Raw genomic sequence first — 24,487 nt, forward strand, 5'->3', positions numbered from 1 at the left:
CAGTGTGCGTCTGTCTGTGTGCGTCTGTCTGTGTGCGTCTGGCTTTAAGGCTCTTTGAACCTTTGTATCCTGCTGCGCATTTTTTTTGTAGGGCCGCGTTCCAAGTCCCAAATATTTTTGTACCCCGGTTACGTGGAAGGTAAAGCTGTCCGCTCTCGGGGGGGTCTAGGGCTGCTGTTGGGGGGGGGGGGGAGGGGGCGGTGTGCAGCGGGATTCCAGGAACGCCATTGTGGTTTTCCCAGCGCAATCTATCCGAAAGGGATTACCGGCGCTCGTGTCACGGGGCGGCGTGCGCAGGGCGGGAGAAGAATAACCGTAAGGAAAGAACGGTCGTTTAAGAGAGAAAGTCTTTATTTTTTGCCTTCTGGTGAAATCAGAAAATAAAAAATGTTGAGATAAAGTGTCCGTGTGCAAATATAAATATATTCTCTACATACATACACACATACATATACACACACACCTATAGATATATAGGAATATCTATATATAATTTATTTTTAAACATTTTTATTTAAATATACACATTCAGGGTTCGACAAATTATTTTTAAAAATGCCACTCGCCCTAACCCCAACTCCCCCCAATTTTTGGGGGGTTTCGGACTGTAACCCCCCCTCCCTCTTTCCTACCCCCCCCCCCCATCACTTTACCCGCTGGCGAGTCTTACCGGCGGGGTGCTGCGGCTTCTCCTGCATCTCCCCCTGCACGCATTGCCATGGCAACGGGGCGCCACGTGACGGCGTGCGGTGTCCCGTTGTCATGGCAGCGCTGCTTCATTTGCCGCTGCGCAGCCATTTTCACGGGAGGTGACACGGGAGACGCTGCAGCACCTCGCCAGCGGTAAAGTGCAGTCGCCCAGGGCGAGTGGGTGAGTGCATTTGTCAAGCCCTGTATTATATATAGTATTATGTGTGTGTGTGTGTGTGTGTCTCTCTTCTCATTATGGCCCAAATGTACGAAGTAGTGCTACTCATAAAACACCTTCCAGAAGGCACTTCACGCCCCATTCAAGAGAACGCGCCGGACGTTGTCTCCTGCTGACGGACGGGGTCTAATGCGATAGCACTGCTTAGTAAATCTGCCCCCACTCTCTTTCTGGTGATTTGCTGACGCTGTGAATTCCGTTTCCCAGCATCCTTCAGTTTGCCCGGCCCGTGAAGTACGGAGACGTGGAACAGAAAGTGAAGACGGCTTTCGGGCAGCAGCTCGACCTGCATTATATGAACAACGAGGTGAGGCGCAGGCGCGACCCTCCTACTGCGCGAGCGCCAAATAATATATACTGTATCACCCGGCCCCTCTCCTGTGCTAATCACTAGTTCCCTGTGTAAGGAGAGGAGCGCTGATATATACTGTATCACCCGGCCCCTCTCCTGTGCTAATCACTAGCTCCCTGTGTAAGGAGCGCTGATATATACTGTATCACACGGCCCCTCTCCTGTGCTAATCACTAGTTCCCTGTGTAAGGAGCGCTGATATATACTGTATCACACGGCCCCTCTCCTGTGCTAATCACTAGTTCCCTGTGTAAGGAGCGCTGATATATACTGTATCACCCGGCCCCTCTCCTGTGCTAATCACTAGTTCCCTGTGTAAGGAGCGCTGATATATACTGTATCACCCGGCCCCTCTCCTGTGCTAATCACTAGTTCCCTGTGTAAGTAGCGCTGATATATACTGTATCACCCGGCCCCTCTCCTGTGCTAATCACTAGTTCCCTGTGTAAGGAGCGCTGATATATACAGTATCACCCGGCTCCTCTCCTGTGCTAATCACTAGTTCCCTGTGTAAGGAGCGCTGATCTATACTGTATCACCCGGCCCCTCTCCTGTGCTAATCACTAGTTCCCTGTGTAAGGAGAGGAGCGCTGATATATACTGTATCACCCGGCCCCTCTCCTGTGCTAATCACTAGTTCCCTGTGTAAGGAGCGCTGATATATACTGTATCACCCGGCCCCTCTCCTGTGCTAATCACTAGTTCCCTGTGTAAGGAGCGCTGATATATACTGTATCACCCGGCCCCTCTCCTGTGCTAATCACTAGTTCCCTGTGTAAGGAGCGCTGATATATACTGTATCACCCGGCCCCTCTCCTGTGCTAATCACTAGTTCCCTGTGTAAGGAGCGCTGATATATACTGTATCACCCGGCCCCTCTCCTGCGCTAATCACTAGTTCCCTGTGTAAGGAGAGGAGCGCTGATATATACTGTATCACCCGGCCCCTCTCCTGTGCTAATCACTAGTTCCCTGTGTAAGGAGCGCTGATATATACTGTATCACCCGGCCCCTCTCCTGTGCTAATCACTAGTTCCCTGTGTAAGTAGCGCTGATATATACTGTATCACCCGGCCCCTCTCCTGTGCTAATCACTAGTTCCCTGTGTAAGGAGCGCTGATCTATACTGTATCACCCGGCCCCTCTCCTGTGCTAATCACTAGTTCCCTGTGTAAGGAGAGGAGCGCTGATATATACTGTATCACCCGGCCCCTCTCCTGTGCTAATCACTAGTTCCCTGTGTAAGGAGCGCTGATATATACTGTATCACCCGGCCCCTCTCATGTGCTAATCACTAGTTCCCTGTGTAAGGAGCGCTGATATATACTGTATCACCCGGCCCCTCTCCTGTGCTAATCACTAGTTCCCTGTGTAAGGAGCGCTGATATATACTGTATCACCCGGCCCCTCTCCTGTGCTAATCACTAGTTCCCTGTGTAAGGAGCGCTGATATATACTGTATCACCCGGCCCCTCTCCTGTGCTAATCACTAGTTCCCTGTGTAAGGAGCGCTGATATATACAGTATCACCCGGCCCCTCTCCTGTGCTAATCACTAGTTCCCTGTGTAAGGAGCGCTGATATATACTGTATCACCCGGCCCCTCTCCTGTGCTAATCACTAGTTCCCTGTGTAATGAGCGCTGATATATACTGTATCACCCGGCCCCTCTCCTGTGCTAATCACTAGTTCCCTGTGTAAGGAGAGGAGCGCTGATATATACTGTATCACCCGGCCCCTCTCCTGTGCTAATCACTAGTTCCCTGTGTAAGGAGCGCTGATATATACTGTATCACCCGGCCCCTCTCCTGTGCTAATCACTAGTTCCCTGTGTAAGGAGAGGAGCGCTGATATATACTGTATCACCCGGCCCCTCTCCTGTGCTAATCACTAGTTCCCTGTGTAAGGAGCGCTGATCTATACTGTATCACCCGGCCCCTCTCCTGTTCTAATCACTAGTTCCCTGTGTAAGGAGCGCTGATATATACTGTATCACCCGGCCCCTCTCCTGTGCTAATCACTAGTTCCCTGTGTAAGGAGCGCTGATATATACTGTATCACCCGGCCCCTCTCCTGTGCTAATCACTAGTTCCCTGTGTAAGGAGAGGAGCGCTGATATATACTGTATCACCCGGCCTCTCTCCTGTGCTAATCACTAGTTCCCTGTGTAAGGAGCGCTGATATATACTGTATCACCCGGCCCCTCTCCTGCGCTAATCACTAGTTCCCTGTGTAAGGAGAGGAGCGCTGATATATACTGTATCACCCGGCCCCTCTCCTGTGCTAATCACTAGTTCCCTGTGTAAGGAGCGCTGATATATACTGTATCACCCGGCCCCTCTCCTGTGCTAATCACTAGTTCCCTGTGTAAGGAGCGCTGATATATACTGTATCACCCGGCCCCTCTCCTGTGCTAATCACTAGCTCCCTGTGTAAGGAGCGCTGATATATACTGTATCACCCGGCCCCTCTCCTGCGCTAATCACTAGTTCCCTGTGTAAGGAGCGCTGATATATACTGTATCACCCGGCCCCTCTCCTGCGCTAATCACTAGTTCCCTGTGTAAGGAGCGCTGATATATACTGTATCACCCGGCCCCTCTTCTGTGCTAATCACTAGTTCCCTGTGTAAGGAGCGCTGATATATACTGTATCACCCGGCCCCTCTCCTGCGCTAATCACTAGTTCCCTGTGTAAGGAGCGCTGATATATACTGTATCACCCGGCCCCTCTTCTGTGCTAATCACTAGTTCCCTGTGTAAGGAGAGGAGCGCTGATATATACTGTATCACCCGGCCCCTCTCCTGTGCTAATCACTAGTTCCCTGTGTAAGGAGCGCTGATATATACTGTATCACCCGGCCCCTCTCCTGTGCTAATCACTAGCTCCCTGTGTAAGGAGCGCTGATATATACTGTATCACCCGGCCCCTCTCCTGTGCTAATCACTAGTTCCCTGTGTAAGGAGCGCTGATATATACTGTATCACCCGGCCCCTCTCCTGTGCTAATCACTAGTTCCCTGTGTAAGGAGAGGAGCGCTGATATATACTGTATCACCCGGCCCCTCTCCTGTGCTAATCACTAGTTCCCTGTGTAAGGAGAGGAGCGCTGATATATACTGTATCACCCGGCCCCTCTCCTGTGCTAATCACTAGTTCCCTGTGTAAGGAGCGCTGATATATACTGTATCACCCGGCCCCTCTCCTGTGCTAATCACTAGTTCCCTGTGTAAGGAGCGCTGATATATACTGTATCACCCGGCCCCTCTCCTGTGCTAATCACTAGTTCCCTGTGTAAGGAGCGCTGATATATACTGTATCACCCGGCCCCTCTCCTGTGCTAATCACTAGTTCCCTGTGTAAGGAGCGCTGATATATACTGTATCACCCGGCCCCTCTCCTGTGCTAATCACTAGTTCCCTGTGTAAGGAGCGCTGATATATACTGTATCACCCGGCCCCTCTCCTGTGCTAATCACTAGTTCCCTGTGTAAGGAGAGGAGCGCTGATATATACTGTATCACCCGGCCCCTCTCCTGTGCTAATCACTAGTTCCCTGTGTAAGGAGCGCTGATATATACTGTATCACCCGGCCCCTCTCCTGTGCTAATCACTAGTTCCCTGTGTAAGGAGCGCTGATATATACTGTATCACCCGGCCCCTCTCCTGTGCTAATCACTAGTTCCCTGTGTAAGGAGCGCTGATATATACTGTATCACCCGGCCCCTCTCCTGTGCTAATCACTAGTTCCCTGTGTAAGGAGAGGAGCGCTGATATATACTGTATCACCCGGCCCCTCTCCTGTGCTAATCACTAGTTCCCTGTGTAAGGAGCGCTGATATATACTGTATCACCCGGCCCCTCTCCTGTGCTAATCACTAGTTCCCTGTGTAAGGAGCGCTGATATATACTGTATCACCCGGCCCCTCTCCTGTGCTAATCACTAGTTCCCTGTGTAAGGAGTGCTGATATATACTGTATCACCCGGCCCCTCTCCTGTGCTAATCACCAGTTCCCTGTGTAAGGCGCGCTGATATATACTGTATCACCCGGCCCCTCTCCTGTGCTAATCACCAGTTCCCTGTGTAAGGCGCGCTGATATATACTGTATCACCCGGCCCCTCTCCTGTGCTAATCACTAGATCCCTGTGTAAGGAGAGGAGCGCTGATATATACTGTATCACCCGGCCCCTCTCCTGTGCTAATCACTAGTTCCCTGTGTAAGGAGCGCTGATATATACTGTATCACCCGGCCCCTCTCCTGTGCTAATCACTAGTTCCCTGTGTAAGGAGCGCTGATATATACTGTATCACCCGGCCCCTCTCCTGTGCTAATCACTAGTTCCCTGTGTAAGGAGCGCTGATATATACTGTATCACCCGGCCCCTCTCCTGTGCTAATCACTAGTTCCCTGTGTAAGGAGAGGAGCGCTGATATATACTGTATCACCCGGCCCCTCTCCTGTGCTAATCACTAGTTCCCTGTGTAAGGAGCGCTGATATATACTGTATCACCCGGCCCCTCTCCTGTGCTAATCACTAGTTCCCTGTGTAAGGAGCGCTGATATATACTGTATCACCCGGCCCCTCTCCTGTGCTAATCACTAGTTCCCTGTGTAAGGAGTGCTGATATATACTGTATCACCCGGCCCCTCTCCTGTGCTAATCACCAGTTCCCTGTGTAAGGCGCGCTGATATATACTGTATCACCCGGCCCCTCTCCTGTGCTAATCACCAGTTCCCTGTGTAAGGCGCGCTGATATATACTGTATCACCCGGCCCCTTTGTAGAGGTACAGGACACACAGGTACAGATAGAGGGGATACTGTGGCAGCGCCATGTTCTGCTGACGCTCTTTTGTCGGTGTCACTGATCTTCTCATCTCCCCCCCCCCCTCGCAGCTCTCCATCCCGCTGAAGAGCCAGGACGACCTCGACAAGGCGGTGGACCTCCTGGACCGCAGCTCAAGTATGAAAAGCCTCCGGATCCTGCTGCTTTCCCACGACAGGAACCATGTAAGCTCCCTTCACAGGACACCCCCCCCCCCCCACCCCGAATAGTGACCTATTTTGAATGTTCGCTCCATGTGACGACTTATTAATCAGATAACCCTTATTTTTATTTACCCACCCCCCCCCCACCCCCCAGCTGTCTTAGATTTACCCTTGTGTATAACAAGGCCCGAAAGCCTGCAGTAGAGTGTCCACACACACACACACGTCCTTCTGTTCCAGATAGGCAAGATCACAGGATCACCCCGCCAGGGATAATCAGTGGCTCGGTCTTCGGCTGAGCCACTGATTGAGCCACCTGTGCTGAAGCGGGGATATCCTTAATTTCTGACCTGTTGGTGGCCCTTGAAGACTGGAGTTGGCCGCCTCAGCCCGAAGTTGTGGCCCCTTGGTTGTCGGAACCAACCCAATGAAGGTGTCCCCAATATTCCGTGGCATGGACCTTGGTCATCTTCACTTGCCCCCACCCCACAATCAGAAGGGGGATAATAGGTCAACCAATGGCTATTTGATGGCCCCAGTTGGAAGATGACCCCTTTTTAGGTCCCCCACCGGCCGCCCTCTCACCCCACTCTCGCCCTCCTTCCCCCGGCCCAGACTTCCTCGGCCCAATCGGGCGTTCAGAAGCAGGTGCGGATCAAGGCGTCGCAGTCGGTGGGAGACGTCAGCACGGCCTACCACCCCCCAGAACCACGCAGCCGGCACCTGTCCGTCAGTGAGTAGCTCTCTGCTCCGCCACCTTGCCCCCCCCCCCCCGTCCCATCCTCTGCCCAAACCCACCTCCGGCCAGGGTCGCCTAGCCGGGAGGTCGCCCCAGATCTGTTTCAGCGAATGTTTTAGTGACGAGGTCTCCATGCGCCTAAACGCCCTCGGGACCGTTCACCTCCCAGAGCATTCTGGGATGTGTAGTCCCCGTCCTTTTGAGCTTGGGCTAGCAGGACTACAGACCCCAGAATGCTACGGGGGGGGCACTTAGTCTGTATAAAGGGGAAATCTTTGCTCCGGCCAAAAAAACATTTGGCTACACTTTAGCCAATGTAATTAGACTCCCCCCCCCCCCCTCCTCTCGCTTTCCCCTCTCCTCCCTCTTCCCCTCTCTTTCCCTCTTGCTCACTCTGCGTCCTCTCCCCCTCCCCTCCCTCTCCCCCTTCTTCCCCTCTCCCCCTCTTTACTCTTGCTCACTCTCCGCGTCCTCTCCCCCTCCCCCTCTCTCTTTTCCCCACTCTCCCTGTGCGTGAATCTAATGGTGAGTGTAAGCTGTTGAGGAGAGGTGCTTGCAGAGTTCTGAGTGCAGTGGGGCGTTCGGGGGCCGGCTGATTTCAGTGACACTCCTGTTCTCCCCCCGTCCGTCCCTCCCCTCAGGTTCCCAAAACACGGGCCGCAGCTCCCCTCCTCCCGGGTACGTCCCCGAGAGGCAGCAGAGGATCGCTCGGCAGGGTTCGTACACCAGCATCAACAGCGAGGGAGAGTTCATCCCGGAGACCAGCGAGCAGTGTGTGAGTGTGCACTGAGTGTATGAGTGTGCACTGGCTTCATTACAGAGGGCCTCGTCTCGCTCGGAGCTACACCTACCGCTTACCCCCCGCGGCCTGTATCAGCCTGGCTAGGGAGCTGTAAACCGTTCAGTTACTGGAGGCCTCTTCAACTGGTGGCCCTCTAAGGGTCCCGCGGTGACGCCCTTGACGGGTCCCGCGGTGACGCCCTTGACGGGTCCCGCGGTGACGCCCTTGACGGGTCCCGCGGTGACGCCCTTGACGGGTCCCGCGGTGACGCCCTTGACGGGTCCCGCGGTGACGCCCTTGACGGGTCCCGCGGTGACGCCCTCTAAGGGTCCCGCGGTGACGCCCTCTAAGGGTCCCGCGGTGACGCCCTTGACGGGTGACGCCCTTGACGGGTCCCGCGGTGACGCCCTTGACGGGTCCCGCGGTGACGCCCTTGACGGGTCCCGCGGTGACGCCCTTGACGGGTCCCGCGGTGACGCCCTTGACGGGTCCCGCGGTGACGCCCTCCAGTGGCTCCCACCCCGGCGAGAAGCCCTCCAGTGGCTCCCACCCCGGCGAGAAGCCCTCCAGTGGCTCCCACCCCGGCGAGAAGCCCTTGGACTATCTGCTCTTGCCGAGGTCCTACCAGTGCAGTTTAATACACTGAAACACGCGTGTAAGTCAGGGCCATATTAATGCCGATTTCCGGGATCTTCCACTAGTTCCCCCGACGGGGCCGGGTCAGGAATCGCTTCACCGTCGCCGGGAAACCGGAGCATCGTAATGTCATTTGCGGTTACATTAAAAGACTTCTACATGACTAGACCAGCATCGGTTTGCAAGCCATTATATACCCCTGGCAGGAGAAGACCACCCGAGAGCGGGAATGTGTCCACGGGCCACCAGTGGAAGAGCCCCGATAGTCCACATGTTGTAAACGCTGGCAGCATGGTGGGATCTCATCATTTTCAAGCCTCTCAATGCATCTAAAATGACATTACTGTCCGCTGACCCGGCCCCTTTGGGAAACCCAGTTGGAGATCCCGGAGCTAGTAAATGGTCTGGGTGTCGGGGCGTCGGGGGGCGTGGGCGTGGGCGTCGGGGGGCCTGGGCGTCGGCATAAACTTTTGGCCTCCGTGTGTTTCCCGCAGTTGTTGGACCTCTTGAGCAGTACAGAGACCTCGGTGTCCGGGAGCTGTCAGTCTCTGGACAAGTCGGAAGATAGGTAAACCCCAGCGGTCACTACTCCCGCCGTTCCCCCCCCTTCTCCCCCCAGCGGTTACTACTCCCGCCATTCCCCCCCCCAAGCGGTCACTACTACCGCCATTCTCCCCCCCCCCAGCATTCACTACTGCCATCATTCCCCCCGTCTCCCCCCCCCCAGCGTTCACTACTGCCGTCATTCCCCCCCCTCTCCCCCCCCAGCAGTCACTACTGCATTCATTCTCCCCCCCCAGCAGTCACTACTGCATTCATTCTCCCCCCCAGCGGTCACTACTGCCGTAATTTCCGCCCCTCTCCCCCCCAGCGGTCACTACTGCCGCCATTCCCCTCCTCTTCTCCCCCCCCCCCCCAGCGGTCACTACTGCCGCCATTCCCCTCCTCTTCTCCCCCCCCCCCCCAGCGGTCACTACTGCCACCATTCCCCTCCTCTTCTCCCCCCCCCCCCCAGCGGTCACTACTGCCGCCATTCCCCTCCTCTTCTCTCCCCCCCCCCCCCAGCGGTCACTACTGCCGCCATTCCCCTCCTCTTCTCCCCCCCCCCCCCCCCAGCGGTTACTACTCCTGCCATCTTCCCCCCCAGCGGTCACTACTCCCAACACCCCCCCAGCGGTCACTACTGCTGCCATTCCCCCCCCCCCCCCCAGAGGTTCCAGGAAATGGCTTCGCTGCTAAGGTCCCTCACCCTAATGTTAACCCCTAACACTAACCCCTACCCTAACAACCTTAAACCCCTAAAGTTATCCCCCTACCCAAACAACCTTAAACCCCTAAAGTTATCCCCCTACCCAAACAACCTTAAACCCCTAAAGTTATCCCCCTACCCTAACAACCTTAAACCCCTAAAGTTACCCCCCTACCCTAACAACCATAAACCCCTAAAGTTATCCCCCTACCCTAACAACCATAAACCCCTAAAGTTATCCCCCTACCCTAATCGCTAAACCCCTAAAGTTATCCCCCTACCCTAACCGCTAAACCCCTAAAGTTATCCCCCTACCCTAACCGCTAAACCCCTAAAGTTATCCCCCTACCTTAACCACTAAAACCCCTAAAGTCATCCCCCTACCCTAACCGCAAAACCCCTAAAGTTACCCCCCTACCCTAACCGCTAACCCCCTAAAGTTACCCCCTACCCTAACCGCTAAACCCCTAAAGTTATCCCCTTACCCTAACCGCTAAACCCCTAAAGTTACCCCCTACCCTAACCGCTAAACCCCTAAAGTTATCCCCCTACCCTAACCGCTAATCCCCTAAAGTTATCCCCCTACCCTAACCGCTAATCCCCTAAAGTTATCCCCCTACCCTAACCGCTAATCCCCTAAAGTTATCCCCCTACACTAACCGCTAAACCCCTAAAGTTACCCCCCTAACCGCTAAACCCCTAAAGTTATCCCCCTACCCTAACCGCTAAACCCCTAAAGTTACCCCCTACCCTAACCGCTAAACCCCTAAAGTTACCCCCTACCCTAACCACTAAACCCCTAAAGTTATCCCCCTACCCTAACCGCTAAACCCCTAAAGTTACCCCCCTACCCTAACCGCTAAACCCCTAAAGTTACCCCCCTACCCTAACCGCTAAACCCCTAAAGTTATCCCCCTACCCTAACGGCTAAACCCCTAAAGTTACCCCCCTACCCTAACCGCTAAACCCCTAAAGTTATCCCCCTACCCTAACCGCTAAACCCCTAAAGTTATCCCCTACCCTGCCCCTTCAGATATCCGTGTGTGTGTGGTGTGTGTGTGGTGTGTGTGTGGTGTGTGTGTGGTGTGTGTGTGGTGTGTGTGTGGTGTGTGTGTGGTGTGTGTGTGGTGTGTGTGTGGTGTGTGTGTGCTCGGTGTGTTTGCTCCTCCTGCCCCTTCACATGTCCGTGTGATAAGCTGTGTGTGTGTGTGTCCGTGTGATAAGCTATGTGTGTGTGTGTGTGTGTGTGTGTGTGTGTGTGTGTGTGTGTGTGTGTGTGTGTGTGTGTGTCCGTGTGATAAGCAGTGTGTGTGTGTGTGTGTGTGTGTGTGTGTGTCCGTGTGATAAGCCGTGTGTGTGCGCTCTGTCTTGCAGTCCGTCCTTCAGGAAATCGCGGATGTCCCGAGCCCAGAGCTACCCGGACAACCGAGAGGAATACTCAGGTATACAGAGGCACGGAGAATGAGAGACCCTTCCAGAGAAACTCTGACCACCCTACCATCGTACACCCCCCCCCCAAAACCTGTTCTCACGCCGTCATCTTCTCCCCCCTCCCCCCACTGCAGACCGGGAAAACCAAAACTTCGACAGAGCGGGGAAAGGCGGGACCTACCCACGGCGCTACCACGTCTCCGTGCATCACAAAGACTACAGCGACGGTAAGTGGCGCCACGCTCTGCGAGGAAAGGCCCCCCAGAGCTCATGTGGTGACACCCTGTCCGTTAGTGGGGTCCACTTTCCAGATCCGCCACGTTTATTTAGGTACTTTACGGAGAGGGACTTTTAGCCGCCAGCCGTTTTGGCCCTGAGGTAGGCAATAAGCTTTGGGGTGGGGGGGGGTCAGTCTTTTTTGGGGATGGGGTTAGGGTTTTTGGGGTAACGGGTTAAGGCTTTTAGGGTAAGAAGTTAATGTTGCGGTTTTTAGGGTAAAGGGGTGTAACGTTCGGGGTTTTTAAGGGGTAAAGGGATACATTAAGTTCAGTAGCGAACGGTCCGGGGCGGGCCGAATGTCCTGGCGGTGAAACGGCCGCGGCAAATTGTCCTAGGCTGTCCAGGATTGAACGCGGAGAAGAACCAAGGCTCCAGTTAAACTGGCAGGTTGCACCACAGCCGTGACGCTTTGCGGTTGTCCGACCTCGGCGGTTGTCCGACCTCGGCGAATCCCTTTTCTTCTCCTCCTCCTCCTCCCTCCAGGCCGCCGGACATTCCCTCGGATCCGCCGGCCCCAGGGGAATCTCTTCACGCTGGTGCCGTCCAGCCGCTCGCTGAGCACCAACGGGGAGAACCTGGGCCTGGCCAAGCAGTACCTGGACGCCCGCGGTCGGCTGCGCAGCTCGGACAGCGAGAACACCCTGAGTGTGCAGGAGAGGATCGTGCCCATCAAGTGTAAGGCAGCCGCCGTGCTGTGCGAAACGCGCCGTGCTGTGCGAAACGCGCCGTGCTGTGCGAAACGCGCCGTGCTGTGCGAAACGCGCCGTGCTTGCAAAACGCAGCGGTTATGCTGTATCTGATCACACGCTCCAACCCGACTAATCCTGCAGCCTTCCTGGGGTTCTCCAGCGTTGGCACAGGGTGTGGAACGGGTTCGTTGGGCCACCTGCCCTCTTGACGTTCTGGCTTCCCCCCCCCCTTTTCTCTACTCTTCCTCAGCCCCCAGTGCCCCAGTAAACTGGAGACGGGGGAAGCTGCTCGGACAGGGGGCCTTCGGACGCGTGTACCTGTGCTACGACGTGGACACGGGGCGGGAGCTGGCGGCCAAGCAGGTCCAGTTTGACCCCGACAGCCCGGAAACCAGCAAGGTTATACCACATACTCGCCGCACAGAACAGGGGGCCCTCTGCTCGTCACCTTCCCTGCCTTGCCGGGCATCGTCCGGGTGTTACAGCAGGGGTGCGCAAACTGGGGGGGGGAGGGAGATTTGAGGGGGGGGGGGCATGGCGCTTACAGAGGTATCCTCGCTCTTCCCAAAGGTATTTTAATGAGGTCTTGGGGCGAGCGGCGATGGCCTCTGTAACTTCCCTTACCTTGACTCCGGTGGCTTCTGGAGGCGCGTCGTCATATGACGCTGCAGGGTGACGCCGCGTTGCCATGTAAACGTGACGTCAGAACGCCGGAGGCGAGGTAAGGAGGGGGATGGGGGGGGCGCGAGCAGGGAGGGAGAGCCAGCAGGGGGGCGCAGGGGAAAAAGTTTGCTCACCCCTGCGTTACAGGACCCTGACGGTTACGGCGCTTGTGTGTTCATGCGTGTGTAGCAATCTGTGTGCCTGCATATATGTTGTGTATGCGTGTACAGTGTGTGTTTTTGAGATTGTGCATGCGTGTTGTGGAGGTTTGTACGGATACACATGTAATGGATTTTCTGTGTGCGTGTGTATTTATTTATAACAATATTTATATAGCGCCCAGGGAGATGTACACTAGTTAATCAAACTTGCCTGGTTGGTGGGTAGGGGTGGGAACATTATGGGCGGGTTATGGGTTAGGTGCAGTGAGAGATTGCTTGGTTGGTGGGTAGGGGTGGGAACATTATGGGCGGGTTATGGGTTAGGGGCAGTGAGAGATTGCTTGGTTGGTGCGTAGGGGGGGGACATTATGGTCAGGTTATGGGTTAGGTGCAGTGAAAGATTGCTTGGTTGGTGGGTAGGGGTGGGAACATTATGGTCAGGTTATGGGTTAGGGGCAGTGAGACATTGCGTGGTGGGTGGGTAGGGGTGGGAACATTATGGTCAGGTTATGGGTTAGGTGCAGTGAAAGATTGCTTGGTTGGTGGGTAGGGGTGGGAACATTATGGTCAGGTTATGGGTTAGGTGCAGTGAGAGATTGGTTGGTTGGTGGGTAGGGGTGGGAACATTATTGTCAGGTTATGGGTTAGGGGCAGTGAGAGATAGCTTGGTTGGTGGGTAGGGGTGGGAACATTATTGTCAGGTTATGGGTTAGGGGCAGTGAGAGATTGCTTGGTTGGTGGGTAGGGGTGGGAACATTATTGTCAGGTTATGGGTTAGGGGCAGTGAGAGATAGCTTGGTTGGTGGGTAGGGGTGGGAACATTATGGTCAGGTTATGGGTTAGGGGCAGTGAGAGATTGCTTGGTTGGTGGGTAGGGGTGGGAACATTATGGTCAGGTTATGGGTTAGGTGCAGTGAGAGATAGCTTGGTTGGTGGGTAGGGGTGGGAACATTATTGTCAGGTTATGGGTTAGGGGCAGTGAGAGATAGCTTGGTTGGTGGGTAGGGGTGGGAACATTATTGTCAGGTTATGGGTTAGGGGCAGTGAGAGATTGCTTGGTTGGTGGGTAGGGTGGGAACATTATGGTCGGTTATGGGTTAGGTGCAGTGAGAGATTGCTTGGTTGGTGGGTGGTTGTGGGAACATTATGGTCGGGTTATGGGTTAGGGGCAGTGAGAGCTTGCTTGGTGGGTGGTTGTGGGAACATTATGGTCAGGTTATGGGTTAGGAGCAGTGAGAGATTGCTTGGTTGGTGCGTAGGGGGGGGACATTATGGTCAGGTTATGGGTTAGGTGCAGTGAAAGATTGCTTGGTTGGTGGGTAGGGGTGGGAACATTATGGTCAGGTTATGGGTTAGGGGCAGTGAGACATTGCGTGGTGGGTGGGTAGGGGTGGGAACATTATGGTCAGGTTATGGGTTAGGTGCAGTGAAAGATTGCTTGGTTGGTGGGTAGGGGTGGGAACATTATGGTCAGGTTATGGGTTAGGTGCAGTGAGAGATAGCTTGGTTGGTGGGTAGGGGTGGGAACATTATGGTCAGGTTATGGGTTAGGGGCAGTGAGAGATTGCTTGGTTGGTGGGTAGGGTGGGAACATTATGGTCGGTTATGGGTTAGGTGCAGTGAGAGATTGCTTGGTTGGTGGGTGGTTGTGGGAACATTATGGTCGGGTTATGGGTTAGGGGCAGTGAGAGCTTGCTTGGTGGGTGGTTGTGGGAACATTATGGTCAGGTTATGGGTTAGGTGCAGTGAGAGATTGCTTGGTTGGTGGGTGGGGGGGGGAACATTATGGTCGGGTTATGGGTTAGGTGCAATGAGAGATTGCTTGGTTGGTGGGTAGGGGTGGGAACATTATGGGCAGGTTATGGGTTAGGTGCATTGAGAGATTGCTTGGTTGGTGGGTAGGGGGGGACATTATGGTCAGGTTATGGGTTAGGGGCAGTGAGAGATTGCTTGGTTGGTGGGTAGGGGTGGGAACATTATGGTCGGTTATGGGTTAGGTGCAGTGAGAGATTGCTTGGTTGGTGGGTGGTTGTGGGAACATTATGGTCGGGTTATGGGTTAGATGCAGTGAGAGCTTGGTTGGTGGGTAGGGGTGGGAACATTATGGGCAGGTTATGGGTTAGGGGCAGTGAGAGATTGCTTGGTTGGTGGGTAGGGGTGGGAACATTATGGTCAGGTTATGGGTTAGGTGCATTGAGAGATTGCTTGGTTGGTGGGTCGGGGTGGGAACATTATGGGCAGGTTATGGGTTAGGGGCAGTGAGAGCTTGCTTGGTTGGTGGGTAGGGGTGGGAACATTATGGTCAGGTTATGGGTTAGGGGCAGTGAGAGATTGCTTGGTTGGTGGGCAGGAGTGGGAACATTATGGGCAGGTTATGGGTTAGGAGCAGTGAGAGATTGCTTGGTTGGTGGGGACATTATGGTCGGGTTATGGGTTAGGTGCAGTGAGAGATTGCTTGGTTGGTGGGTAGGGGTGGGAACATTATGGTCAGGTTAAGGGTTAGGGGCAGTGAGAGATTGCTTGGTGGGTGGGTAGGGGAACATTATGCTCGGGTTGTGGGTTAGGTGCAGTGAGAGATTGCTTGGTGGGTGGGTAGGGGGGGAACATTATGGTCGGTTATGGGTTAGGTGCAGTGAGAGATTGCTTGGTTGGTGGGTAGGGGTGGGAACATTATGGTCAGGGTATGGGTTAGGGGCAGTGAGAGATTGCTTGGTGGGTGGGTAGGGGGGGAACATTATGGTCGGTTATGGGTTAGGTGCAGTGAGAGATTGCTTGGTTGGTGGGTAGGGGTGGGAACATTATGGTCAGGTTATGGGTTAGGTGCAGTGAGAGATTGCTTGGTTGGTGGGTAGGGGTGGGAACATTATGGTCAGGGTATGGGTTAGGGGCAGTGAGAGATTGCTTGGTTGGTGGGTGGTTGCGGGAACATTATGGTCGGGTTATGGGTTAGGGGCAGTGAGAGATTGCTTGGTTGGTGGGTAGGGGGTGGGAACATTATGGTCGGGTTATGGGTTAGGTGCAGTGAGAGATTGCTTGGTTGGTGGGTAGGGGGGGAACATTATGGGCAGGGTATGGGTTAGGGGCAGTGAGAGATTGCTAGGTTGGTGGGCAGGGGTGGGAACATTATGGTCAGGTTATGGGTTAGGTGCAGTGAGAGATTGCTTGGTTGGTGGGTAGGGGTGGGAACATTATGGTCGGTTATGGGTTTGGGGCAGTGAGAGATTGCTTGGTTGGTGGGTAGCGGTGGGAACATTATGGTCGGGTTATGGGTTAGGGGCATTGAGAGCTTGCTTGGTTGGTGGGCAGGGGTGGGAACATTATGGGCAGGTTATGGGTTAGGGGCAGTGAGAGATTGCTTGGTTGGTGGGTAGCGGTGGGAACATTATGGTCGGGTTATGGGTTAGGGGCAGTGAGAGATTGCTTGGTTGGTGGGTAGGGGTGGGAAATTATGGTCAGGTTATGGGTTAGGTGCAGTGAGAGATTGCTTGGTTGGTGGGTAGGGGTCGGTACATTATGGGCAGGTTATGGGTTAGGGGCAGTGAGAGATTGCTTGGTTGGTGGGTAGGGGGTGGGGACATTATGGGCAGGTTATGGGTTAGGGGCAGTGAGAGATTGCTTGGTTGGTGGGTAGGGGGGGAACATTATGGTCAGGTTATGGGTTAGGTGCAGTGAGAGATTGCTTGGTTGGTGGGTAGGGGGGGGACATTATGGGCAGGTTATGGGTATGGGGCAGTGAGAGATTGCTTGGTTGGTGGGTAGGGGGGGGACATTATGGGCAGGTTATGGGTTAGGGGCAGTGAGAGATTGCTTGGTTGGTGGGTAGGGGTGGGAACATTATGGTCAGGTTATGGGTTAGGTGCAGTGAGAGATTGCTTGGTTGGTGGGTAGGGGGGGAACATTATGGTCAGGTTATGGGTATGGGGCAGTGAGAGATTGCTTGGTTTGTGGGTAGGGGGTGGGAACATTATGGTCAGGTTATGGGTTAGGTGCAGTGAGAGATTGCTTGGTTGGTGAGTAGGGGTGGGAACATTATGGGCAGGTTATGGGTTAGGGGCAGTGAGAGATTGCTTGGTTGGTGGGTAGGGGTGGGAACATAATGGTTGGGTTATGGGTTAGGTGCAGTGAGAGATTGCTGGTGGGTGGGAACATTATGGTCAGGTTATGGGTTAGGTGCATTGAGAGCTTGGTTGGTGGGCAGGGGTGGGAACATTATGGGCAGGTTATGGGTTAGGGGCAGTGAGAGATTGCTTGGTTGGTGGGTAGGGGGGGACATTATGGGCAGGTTATGGGTTAGGAGCAGTGAGAGATTGCTTGGTTGGTGGGTAGGGGTGGAACATTATGGTTAGGTTATGGGTTAGGTGCAGTGAGAGATTGCTTGGTTGGTGGGTAGGGGTGGGAACATTATGGTCAGGTTATGGGTTAGGTGCAGTGAGAGATTGCTTGGTTGGTGGGTAGGGGGGGACATTATGGGCAGGTTATGGGTTAGGAGCAGTGAGAGATTGCTTGGTTGGTGGGTAGGGGGGGACATTATGGGCAGGTTATGGGTTAGGAGCAGTGAGAGATTGCTTGGTTGGTGGGTAGGGGTGGAACATTATGGTTAGGTTATGGGTTAGGTGCAGTGAGAGATTGCTTGGTTGGTGGGTAGGGGTGGGAACATTATGGTCAGGTTATGGGTTAGGTGCAGTGAGAGATTGCTTGGTTGGTGGGTAGGGGGGGGACATTATGGGCAGGTTATGGGTTAGGAGCAGTGAGAGATTGCTTGGTTGGTGGGTAGGGGGGGACATTATGGGCAGGTTATGGGTTAGGAGCAGTGAGAGATTGCTTGGTTGGTGGGTAGGGGTGGAACATTATGGTTAGGTTATGGGTTAGGTGCAGTGAGAGATTGCTTGGTTGGTGGGTAGGGGTGGGAACATTATGGTCAGGTTATGGGTTAGGTGCAGTGAGAGATTGCTTGGTTGGTGGGTAGGGGGGGACATTATGGGCAGGTTATGGGTTAGGGGCAGTGAGAGATTGCTTGGTTGGTGGGTAGGGGGGGACATTATGGGCAGGTTATGGGTTAGGAGCAGTGAGAGATTGCTTGGTTGGTGGGTAGGGGTGGAACATTATGGTTAGGTTATGGGTTAGGTGCAGTGAGAGATTGCTTGGTTGGTGGGTAGGGGTGGGAACATTATGGTCAGGTTATGGGTTAGGGGCAGTGAGAGATTGCTTGGTTGGTGGGTAGGGGTGGGGAACATTATGGTCAGGTTATGGGTTAGGGGCAGTGAGAGATTGCTTGGTTGGTGGGTAGGGGGGGACATTATGGGCAGGTTATGGGTTAGGAGCAGTGAGAGATTGCTTGGTTGGTGGGTAGGGGTGGAACATTATGGTTAGGTTATGGGTTAGGTGCAGTGAGAGATTGCTTGGTTGGTGGGTAGGGGTGGGAACATTATGGTCAGGTTATGGGTTAGGTGCAGTGAGAGATTGCTTGGTTGGTGGGTAGGGGGGGACATTATGGGCAGGTTATGGGTTAGGAGCAGTGAGAGATTGCTTGGTTGGTGGGTAGGGGGGGACATTATGGGCAGGTTATGGGTTAGGAGCAGTGAGAGATTGCTTGGTTGGTGGGTAGGGGTGGAACATTATGGTTAGGTTATGGGTTAGGTGCAGTGAGAGATTGCTTGGTTGGTGGGTAGGGGTGGGAACATTATGGTCAGGTTATGGGTTAGGTGCAGTGAGAGATTGCTTGGTTGGTGGGTAGGGGGGGACATTATGGGCAGGTTATGGGTTAGGAGCAGTGAGAGATTGCTTGGTTGGTGGGTAGGGGTGGAACATTATGGTTAGGTTATGGGTTAGGTGCAGTGAGAGATTGCTTGGTTGGTGGGTAGGGGTGGGAACATTATGGTCAGGTTATGGGTTAGGTGCAGTGAGAGATTGCTTGGTTGGTGGGTAGGGGGGGACATTATGGGCAGGTTATGGGTTAGGGGCAGTGAGAGATTGCTTGGTTGGTGGGTAGGGGGGGACATTATGGGCAGGTTATGGGTTAGGAGCAGTGAGAGATTGCTTGGTTGGTGGGTAGGGGTGGAACATTATGGTTAGGTTATGGGTTAGGTGCAGTGAGAGATTGCTTGGTTGGTGGGTAGGGGTGGGAACATTATGGTCAGGTTATGGGTTAGGGGCAGTGAGAGATTGCTTGGTTGGTGGGTAGGGGTGGGAACATTATGGTCAGGTTATGGGTTAGGGGCAGTGAGAGATTGCTTGGTTGGTGGGTAGGGGGTGGGAACATTATGGTCAGGTTATGGGTTAGGGGCAGTGAGAGATTGCTTGGTTGGTGGGTAGTGGGGGACATTATGGGCAGGTTATGGGTATGGGGCAGTGAGAGATTGCTTGGTTGGTGGGTAGGGGGGGACATTATGGGCAGGTTATGGGTTAGGGGCAGTGAGAGATTGCTTGGTTGGTGGGTAGGGGTGGGAACATTATGGGCAGGTTATGGGTTTGGGGCAGTGAGAGCTTGGTTGGTGGGTGGGTAGGGGGTGGGAACATTATGGTCAGGTTATGGGTTAGGTGCAGTGAGAGATTGGTTGGTTGGTGGGTAGGGGGTGGGAACATTATGGGCAGGTTATGGGTTAGGGGCAGTGAGAGATTGCTTGGTTGGTGGGTAGGGGTGGGAACATAATGGTTGGGTTATGGGTTAGATGCAGTGAGAGATTGGTTGGTTGGTGGGTAGGGGTGGGAACATTATGGGCAGGTTATGGGTTAGGAGCAGTGAGAGATTGCTTGGTTGGTGGGTAGGGGTGGGAACATTATGGTCAGGTTATGGGTTAGGTGCAGTGAGAGATTGCTTGGTTGGTGGGTAGGGGTGGGAACATTATGGTCAGGTTATGGGTTAGGGGCAGTGAGAGATTGGTTGGTTGGTGGGTAGGGGTGGGAACATTATGGGCAGGTTATGGGTTAGGAGCAGTGAGAGATTGCTTGGTTGGTGGGTAGGGGTGGGAACATTATGGTCAGGTTATGGGTTAGGTGCAGTGAGAGATTGCTTGGTTGGTGGGTAGGGGTGGGAACATTATGGTCAGGTTATGGGTTAGGGGCAGTGAGAGATTGCTTGGTTGGTGGGTAGGGGGGGACATTATGGGCAGGTTATGGGTATGGGGCAGTGAGAGCTTGGTTGGTTGGTTGGTGGGCAGGGGTGGGAACATTATGGTCAGGTTATGGGTTAGGTGCAGTGAGAGATTGCTTGGTTGGTGGGTAGGGGTGGGAACATTATGGTCAGGTTATGGGTTAGGTGCAGTGAGAGATTGCTTGGTTGGTGGGTAGGGGTGGGAACATTATGGTCAGGTTATGGGTTAGGGGCAGTGAGAGATTGCTTGGTTGGTGGGTAGGGGGGGACATTATGGGCAGGTTATGGGTATGGGGCAGTGAGAGATTGCTTGGTTGGTGGGTAGGGGGGGACATTATGGGCAGGTTATGGGTTAGGGGCAGTGAGAGATTGCTTGGTTGGTGGGTAGGGGTGGGAACATTATGGTCAGGTTATGGGTTTGGGGCAGTGAGAGCTTGGTTGGTGGGTGGGTAGGGGTGGGAACATTATGGTCAGGTTATGGGTTAGGTGCAGTGAGAGATTGGTTGGTTGGTGGGTAGGGGGTGGGAACATTATGGGCAGGTTATGGGTTAGGGGCAGTGAGAGATTGCTTGGTTGGTGCGTAGGGGGGGACATTATGGTCAGGTTATGGGTTAGGGGCAGTGAGAGCTTGCTTGGTTGGTGGGCAGGGGTGGGAACATTATGGTCAGGTTATGGGTTAGGGGCAGTGAGAGATTGCTTGGTTGGTGGGTAGGGGTGGGAACATTATGGTCAGGTTATGGGTTAGGTGCAGTGAGAGATTGCTTGGTTGGTGGGTAGGGGGGGGACATTATGGGCAGGTTATGGCTTAGGTGCAGTGAGAGATTGCTTGGTTGGTGGGTAGGGGGGGGGACATTATGGGCAGGTTATGGGTTAGGTGCAGTGAGAGATTGCTTGGTTGGTGAGTAGGGGTGGGAACATTATGGGCAGGTTATGGGTTAGGGGCAGTGAGAGATTGCTTGGTTGGTGGGTAGGGGTGGGAACATAATGGTTGGGTTATGGGTTAGGTGCAGTGAGAGATTGCTGGTGGGTGGGAACATTATGGTCAGGTTATGGGTTAGGTGCAGTGAGAGATTGGTTGGTTGGTGGGTAGGGGTGGGAACATTATGGTCAGGTTATGGGTTAGGTGCAGTGAGAGATTGCTTGGTTGGTGGGTAGGGGTGGGAACATTATGGTCAGGTTATGGGTTAGGTGCAGTGAGAGATTGCTTGGTTGGTGGGTAGGGGTGGGAACATTATGGTCAGGTTATGGGTTAGGGGCAGTGAGAGATTGCTTGGTTGGTGGGTAGGGGGGGACATTATGGGCAGGTTATGGGTATGGGGCAGTGAGAGATTGCTTGGTTGGTGGGTAGGGGGGGACATTATGGGCAGGTTATGGGTATGGGGCAGTGAGAGATTGCTTGGTTGGTGGGTAGGGGGGGACATTATGGGCAGGTTATGGGTTAGGGGCAGTGAGAGATTGCTTGGTTGGTGGGTAGGGGTGGGAACATTATGGTCAGGTTATGGGTTTGGGGCAGTGAGAGCTTGGTTGGTGGGTGGGTAGGGGTGGGAACATTATGGTCAGGTTATGGGTTAGGTGCAGTGAGAGATTGGTTGGTTGGTGGGTAGGGGGTGGGAACATTATGGGCAGGTTATGGGTTAGGGGCAGTGAGAGATTGCTTGGTTGGTGCGTAGGGGGGGACATTATGGTCAGGTTATGGGTTAGGGGCAGTGAGAGCTTGCTTGGTTGGTGGGCAGGGGTAGGAACATTATGGTCAGGTTATGGGTTAGGGGCAGTGAGAGATTGCTTGGTTGGTGGGTAGGGGTGGGAACATTATGGTCAGGTTATGGGTTAGGTGCAGTGAGAGATTGCTTGGTTGGTGGGTAGGGGGGGGACATTATGGGCAGGTTATGGCTTAGGTGCAGTGAGAGATTGCTTGGTTGGTGGGTAGGGGGGGGACATTATGGGCAGGTTATGGGTTACGTGCAGTGAGAGATTGCTTGGTTGGTGGGTAGGGGGGGGACATTATGGGCAGGTTATGGGTTAGGTGCAGTGAGATTGCTTGGTTGGTGGGTAGGGGTGGGGACATTATGGGCAGGTTATGGGTTAGGTGCAGTGAGAGATTGGTGGTTGGTGGGTAGGGGTGGGAACATTATGGGCAGGTTATGGGTATGGGGCAGTGAGAGAATGCTTGGTTGGTGGGTGGGGGGTGGGAACATTATGGGCAGGTTATGGGTTAGGGGCAGTGAGAGCTTGGTTGGTTGGTGGGTAGGGGTGGGAACATTATGGTCAGGTTATGGGTTAGGGGCAGTGAGAGATTGCTTGGTTGGTGGGCAGGGGGTGGGAACATTATGGTCGGGTTATGGGTTAGGGGCAGTGAGAGATTGCTTGGTTGGTGGGTAGGGGTGGGAACATTATGGTCAGGTTATGGGTTAGGGGCAGTGAGAGATTGCTTGGTTGGTGGGTAGGGGTGGGAACATTATGGGCAGGTTATGGATTAGGTGCAGTGAGAGATTGCTTGGTTGGTGGGTAGGGGTGGGAACATTATGGTCAGGTTATGGGTTTGGGGCAGTGAGAGCTTGGTTGGTGGGTAGGGGGTGGGAACATTATGGTCGGGTTATGGGTTAGGTGCAGTGAGAGATTGCTTGGTTGGTGGGTAGGGGTGGGAACATAATGGTTGGGTTATGGGTTAGGTGCAGCGAGAGATTGGTCTTTGGGTAGGGGGTGGGAACATTATGGTCAGGTTATTTGTTAGGTGCAGTGAGAGATTGCTTGGTTGGTGGGTAGGGGTGGAACATTATGGTTAGGTTATGGGTTAGGGGCAGTGAGAGATTGCTTGGTTGGTGGGTAGGGTGGGAACATTATGGTCAGGTTATGGGTTAGGGGCAGTGAGAGATTGCTTGGTTGGTGGGCGGGGGTGGGAACATTATGAGCAGGTTATGGGTTAGGTGCATTGAAAGTTGGTTGGTGGGTAGGGGTGGGAACTTTATGGTTGGGTTATGGGTTAGGTGCATTGAGAGATTGCTTGGTTGGTGGGTAGGGGTGGGAACATTATGGTCAGGTTATGGGTTAGGTGCATTGAGAGATTGCTTGGTTTGGTGGGTAGGGGTGGGAACATTATGGTCAGGTTATGGGTTAGATGCATTGAGAGATTGCTTGGTTGATGGGCAGGGGTGGGAACATTATGGTCAGGTTATGGGTTAGGTGCATTGAGAGATTGCTTGGTTGGTGGGTAGGAGTGGGAACATTATGGTCAGGTTATGGGTTAGGTGCATTGAGAGATTGCTTGGTTTGGTGGGTAGGGGTGGGAACATTATGGTCAGGTTATGGGTTAGATGCATTGAGAGATTGCTTGGTTGATGGGCAGGGGTGGGAACATTATGGTCAGGTTATGGGTTAGGTGCATTGAGAGCTTGGTTGGTAGGCAGGGGTTTGGATCAGGTCTCTGGTGATGAGTGGGACAGTGGAGGCGATTGGTGAGGTGGGTGACTTCGGAGGGTTTTGGAGAGTCTTTAGGAAGGGGTGACGGATGGGGAGATCACGGGCGTTGAGGTGGGTGGGGTGTGGAAGTTGATGGGATAGGAGGGTAATGGGGGATCACAGAAGTGATGGAGAAGAGATCAGTTTTGAGTTGGCTTCTGAGGATAGTTAGGGAGGTGGCAGATTGGATGTTTTGGGGGAGCTTGTTCCAGTGGAGGGGTGCAAGTGAGGCAAATGATCAGAATCGAGAGTAGGCACAGTGGGCTTGGGGGGGAGTGAGGGCTGTGGCAGTCAGGGAATAAAGAGGACTGGAAGGGGTGTAGCGAGAGGCAAGTGCTGCAAGATACAGGGGGCAAGACCATGGAGAGATTTGTAGACCAGGTTGAAGCATTTGGAGAGGGAACGTTGTTGGATGGGTAGCCAGTGAAGTTAGGAGAGGGGAGCCGTGGGCAGAGCGGGGCGATTGAGGAGTGTACGAGCTGCAGGGTTTTGTATTTGTTGGAGGAGTCGAGGGGAAGACCTGAGAAGGGAGTTACAGCAATCGGGACGGGTGAAGATGAGGGTAGATTAGAAGTTTAGCCAGGGAGAGAGACGTGAGTGGACACATTTTTTTTACGTTGTATAGGTGGTAGTGAGGGAGGTGATGTGTTGGGCGAAGCGGAGTGAAGGGTCAAAGGCGACTCCAAGGTTGAGAGCAGAAGGGGAGGGGGGTATGGGAGATGGTTGGGGAGGGTGGAGGAAGCAGGAAAGTAGAGAACTTCAGTCTTAGCTGGGTTCATTTGTAGGACGTGGGAGGACATCAGGTGGAAATGGTGAAATGGCAGAAAGGCCGGCAGAGATGCGGGTTGAAAATTCGGGTGAGAATAGTGGGAAGGAGAGAAGGATCTTGATGTCGTCTGCAAATAACGGAAGTTGAAGCCATGGGAGGAGATGAGGTCAAAGGGGGGGCAGTGTAGAGGGGAAAGAGGAGAGGACCAAGGACAGAGCCTTAGGACACGCCCACTTGGAGGCTGGTGGCGGAGAGGATGAACTGTTGAAGGTGACA

At 53.9% G+C, this 24,487-nt stretch overlaps 1 protein-coding gene across 1 annotated transcript in view; it reads left to right on the plus strand.

Moving 5' to 3' along the window:
* The window catches only part of MAP3K3 (mitogen-activated protein kinase kinase kinase 3), a 51,609-nt gene that overhangs the window by 23,429 nt on the left and 3,693 nt on the right, over positions 1-24,487 (plus strand). Inside the window, exons 4-12 of the mRNA XM_075580402.1 lie at positions 1,136-1,235; positions 6,176-6,289; positions 6,884-7,001; positions 7,649-7,782; positions 8,919-8,992; positions 11,048-11,115; positions 11,239-11,331; positions 11,867-12,058; positions 12,323-12,471. Of these exons, the coding sequence (XP_075436517.1) occupies positions 1,136-1,235; positions 6,176-6,289; positions 6,884-7,001; positions 7,649-7,782; positions 8,919-8,992; positions 11,048-11,115; positions 11,239-11,331; positions 11,867-12,058; positions 12,323-12,471 (1,042 nt within the window). The remainder of the gene's footprint in view (positions 1-1,135; positions 1,236-6,175; positions 6,290-6,883; positions 7,002-7,648; positions 7,783-8,918; positions 8,993-11,047; positions 11,116-11,238; positions 11,332-11,866; positions 12,059-12,322; positions 12,472-24,487) is intronic.

The sequence above is a fragment of the Ascaphus truei genome, chromosome 23 (assembly GCF_040206685.1).
Source record: "Ascaphus truei isolate aAscTru1 chromosome 23, aAscTru1.hap1, whole genome shotgun sequence".
NCBI classification, from domain to species: domain Eukaryota; kingdom Metazoa; phylum Chordata; class Amphibia; order Anura; family Ascaphidae; genus Ascaphus; species Ascaphus truei.